Source organism: Gavialis gangeticus, unplaced genomic scaffold (genome assembly GCF_001723915.1).
Source record: "Gavialis gangeticus isolate Ggan-Ray unplaced genomic scaffold, GavGan_comp1, whole genome shotgun sequence".
NCBI lineage: Eukaryota > Metazoa > Chordata > Crocodylia > Gavialidae > Gavialis > Gavialis gangeticus.
Window position 1 is genome coordinate 7,796,223 of NW_017729004.1, and position 4,822 is coordinate 7,801,044.

The window sequence follows — 4,822 nt, forward strand, 5'->3', positions numbered from 1 at the left end:
GGGGGGGGGGGGGGTGGGTGGTACGAGGCCAGATGTGAAGTGGTGGGGGGTAGTGTGGAGCCAGATGCAGGGCAGCGGAGGGTGGGAGTGGCACGGGGCTGGATGCAGAGCGGCGGCAGCATGGGGTGGTGGGTGACAGCAAGCTTCCCCCCTGCCCATTCTGGGGAGGTGGTGGTGGTGCTCCGTCCCCGCCCCCTCTCCCCCTCATTATTCTTGATGGGAATTTCACTAGAATATATATAAGACTGTGCACATGGCAGTAAAGCAGGAAAGCACCTTGCCTTTGCACAGCTGCGATGGAGATAGCAGGAGACCATACCACTGAGAATCTAGGCTAAGACAGAATTGCAGAGCTCATGAGAAAGACATGGAAAGGCTTCTTGGAAACCAGGTCAGAGCATTGTGAAATGCCACATCCTGCATGGGCAGACAAGGTTCTTTGAATAAATCTGATATTTTTTGTCAGACCAACTAAAATACTTGGAGAAATTCATCTTCGCAAGCTTTTGGGTACAAAACATCCTGCACGTGCCTTTTGACTATGGATGTGGTGTCTTGGCAGGATGTCCAGGAGACTGGGACGGTTTAAGTTGCTGGCCCAAAGCTACTTTTGGGGAGGTGGTGAAAGTGGCCTGCCCAGGTTTTTTTGAAGAAATCACCAATATACATGGTAAGAATTGTTTTCCCCCTTATTCTTCATATTCCTTCCTATTTTAAAGCCAGATTATAATATCTATGATACCAAAGGTTATTATACTTCATGCATCAGGGTGTTAGAACAGGGCATACTCTCTCATGGTATAGATGACCACCGGGCACACTTTGGAGATTTTCTCTGAAGTGCTAGTTTTCAAATGTTGTTGGCCATGCACTCCTTGACCTGCAAAATATTGCTGCTTGTACCCCCTACACTGGATGTGTTTCTGCATGTTCAGTGTTGACACATGGGAATGCCAGTAATAACTGTGCATTGACCAATAAGGTCTCTGGCAGACAAAACACTTAAGGCACTATTAGTACTTTCATCATGCCTTAAATAGTCACCTGGCCACATGTTCAGGAAATAAATGGTGTCACAAAATGGGAAACCAGCCACAGAAATATTACACAAAAAAACATGTAAACTGAATGTGTGAATGGTTAGGAGCCCACTGTGGCCGGTTCAAGTCCCACTATGGTTTCAGATCCAGATGACAGTGAGCTGATTATTGGGCACCTGGCTTTCAGCTTGCTAGTGCAGGGGGAGCCTGGGATCATGGCAACTGGGGTATGATTTGGAGCTGATCCCTGATCCCAAAATTGCAGATCCCAAAATCACACATTCTGCCATGCATGTGATTGTTGGGATTAGGGATCAGATCCCATGGCACCTTTAAATGAACATCTGTTAGTGACATAAGAAACTCTGTTGCCATTATTACAATTCAGGTGCATACCCCTGGGAAAAGTCCTACCTATCCCCGGGGGTACACCTACTCCAGTTTGAGAAACAGAAGGTAAAAGCATTTCACAACATAGATATGCTGTAACATTCAGGATTAAATCTGGATTTGAATACATTTTGTTTCAATTTAATTTGAACTATAAAGACCGAATTGAGGGGGTTGCATAACATCCATATCATTCACTCTGATATGGTAAGTGTGAAAAATCAACATAAACATCTAAGTGAGGACATAAAATCAGTCTCAAAATTTGGCAATGGGAACAACTGGTTTCTTCTCAGTATTAAAGGAAATGCATCATTCCCTGGTATGTTTTACTGTTGCAGGTTTCCTGCAGAGAAATTGTACGCAAGAAGCCTATTGGTCAGAACCATTTCCACCGTACTCTGTCGCTTGTGGATTTGATGAAGGTGCTAGTAAAGCGCCTGAAGATCAGGTCAGTACTGGCACCTAACTGTCTGCTTCTAGGCACTCCCAGAGGTGTTTGAGTCATGAGCATCTCAAATCTGCACCCTGCCAAGACCCTGCAAACTACGTATTCATCCTTCCGCGTCACCTGATGAGCTCAGTCCTCTTGGAAATCGACTTTGATTTCATGACTTTTCATGAAACATGGGAGTAGCAGTTGACAGTGTTGCCCCGCTATTTTATCCAACAGCTAAGTGGTTACAATGCTTCCAAGGAGTCAGAGATGTGGGTTCAGTTCTCTGTCCTGCCTGGGTCTGAATCAATACTTGTGGGTCTCAGAGGATCTGTACGTACTGACCTATAGGTCTTTTTGGGGGTGGGAAGTGCTTTGAGTCTCTTCTGTTTGAAGTCTTTGCACTTTGCCTAAAAGATCTGGGCCTTATTGTAAGGTGCTGAAGATCTGTGACATGTTTTATGACCATAGCTCCCATCAGCTTTAGCAGAATTTGGAAGAATTCTTCCCCTTGGAGGACATGGCCCTTATTATACAGATTAGGGAAAAGCTATAACTAAGCACCTTCATCCAAATACCCACAAAATGTCCTGTTTCATATAGAGCCCATGTGCAATTCATCTGTGTTTTGTTATTGTAAAAACTTGCAGCACAGGTTTTATATTTTCAAAGAGAAACTGAGATTAAAATATCAATCACAGTACTAAGCTCTTATAGCACATGATTCATGGTTCACAGGCAGTTGTTTGGCATCTTCATCAAGCATACATTGGGTCTGTATAGAGCATCCACACACATCCACAACACTTCATAAACACAGGTAAGGATCACTATTAAAACAGTTTGAAAAATAGGAAGGTGTCATCCTCCTCTACCCCAAAAAGTGTTTTTGCTTTGGTTTGGTTTGGTTCAGTTTGGTTTGGGTTTCTTGACAGAAGCTCCAAATTTTCCAAGGAAAGCAGACACTTTGCATAAAAAAAAAAATGATTAGTTGAAAACCCAATTTTCTTTGGAAAACCATTTGGGAGAGAGTATTTTTCACTCGGGCCTAAATATCAGCCTTCTACAGGTTAGAAATTGAATCTCAGAGAAGCAAAGTGAGTTCCCTGAGATAACCCAGTAGGTGACTGGTACAACCAGGTCTTGAACCTACATCTCCTGAGCTAAACCCAAAGTCTAGTACCCCATTTGCAGGAAGGCATTTTGAGGAGATAAAATGAAGTATATTATCTAACAGCTGAGGTGGCTTGGGTGATCTTCATTGTCAAAGTTGAAAGAAAATATTTTATTGCTTGTACATTTTTTCCAAGGAAAATCCTGCCTCAGTGAAATGGGGCTGAATGCTGCATTTCCATCTATACCTGTCTATGTTCTCTTCTCACAGAAATCATATTATTCTGCAGTTTGGCACGTCTATACTGCCGGCTATGCGACCTCGCTGACTTCTCTCATCACAGCTCTCCTGGTCTTTGCTGCCTTCAGGTAACCCGTCAGTCTTTCAAGGTGTTTTGAGATAAATCAGCCTCATTCTACCCCTTTCATCCTTTGCTAACCAAAAGCAAGTTTTATAATCATGTTAAGACACCTGTCGTGGATGCTATATTTCCACCCATGATAGTCGATTCTCCCCCCCTTGTGCTGTGACATTTTCCTGCTGACTCTAATACACAAGACCTGACTCAGGTTTTTATCTTTTTTCCTGCTTTGATGTATTTTTTTTAATGCTACAGGTTATGTCAATGCAATAAAATCACCTTTCAGTTAATATAGGGTAACTATTTCCCCCCCTATTTGACTATGGTGTTCTCTATCAGCTGTAGCAGAGAACATTTCAGGGCTCTCTGTTACTTTAAGAGGAGAAGCAGCCCTGCCAGGGAGCTTTGCAAGGGAGGCAGGGGGCAGCAGCTGCTAGTTACCGAGCCAACAGGGATAATAAAGGAATTAGCCACCAGCTCAGGTAGTCACCTGACCAGATGTAGACAGGACCCTGATTGCATATAAACCCGGGGCTTGAGGTAGCCCTGCTAGCTACCAGGTTAGGAGCTCCTGCCCAGGAGAAGATCCCAAGGGCACTAGTCACACTGCTTTGCTGCTTACAGGGAGACTTAGGCCCCAGGAGCTCACAGGAAACCAGGCTGGGATGTATGCAGGCCCAAGAATGAAAGGAGGTTGGCCCTTTTAAAGGGGCCAAGGGCTGCTCTTATTGTTTTGTTTGTTATAGCCCAGAGCCTTATGTTACATTACTGTTTCTGCAGGTGGACTGGGATGGGACTGTAAGGGGAGGTGGAGGCCTCTTTAGTGCCCAGGGGGCACTCAACTGCCTTGAGCCCTGTCGGGGGCAGGTTCAAGCACCCAGGGCCCAGGGGCCAAGCAACCAAGAGGGTGTAGCCACAGAGAAGCTAGGGGCCTGGCATACAGGAGCCAGGGTGCCAGTGACTGGAATGGACAAATGAAGCTAATGCCTCAAAGCCAGGTCCAATTCAATGAGCCTAGGTTAGAAGGCCTAGATAGACTAAAGGGGCAGAGACCAAGGAGGCCAAAGCCACAACAGAGGGGCAACATACCTGTAAAACCCACGAGGCATAGGGCATGGTAAAGGGGAGGATTTCAAGCCATGCAATTAGCCCTTAAGGTTTTGGATGCCCTGTTGGGCACAGCCAACTACAGAGGCTAAGCATGACTAAGGCCTGTGGGCACCCTTCCTATGTATTATAAATACCATCAAGGTGTGGCAAGCGAGACAGGGCGCCCTAGGGGCAGAGTGAGGCACAGTCTCGAAGCCACCAGGGGGTGTCATGGCCACCCCTAGGACCTCACCATTTCATACAGCATGGTACCCTTGAAGGCTTCAACCTCCAGTCATTCAAATCGATTGACTCTCCTCAGAGAAGCCTGTAACTGCCACTAAAGATCATGGGAGCAATACACAAGGACTGAGGGAGGAAAAAGTCATAGA

General features: G+C 45.5%; 1 protein-coding gene across 1 annotated transcript in view; it reads left to right on the plus strand.

The window, feature by feature from the left end:
- Nucleotides 1-4,822, plus strand: part of LOC109291069 (vasoactive intestinal polypeptide receptor 1-like) — a 40,525-nt gene that overhangs the window by 2,164 nt on the left and 33,539 nt on the right. The window contains exons 3-5 of the mRNA XM_019507929.1: nt 563-670; nt 1,772-1,881; nt 3,251-3,348. Coding sequence (XP_019363474.1) covers nt 563-670; nt 1,772-1,881; nt 3,251-3,348 — 316 coding nt within the window. The remainder of the gene's footprint in view (nt 1-562; nt 671-1,771; nt 1,882-3,250; nt 3,349-4,822) is intronic.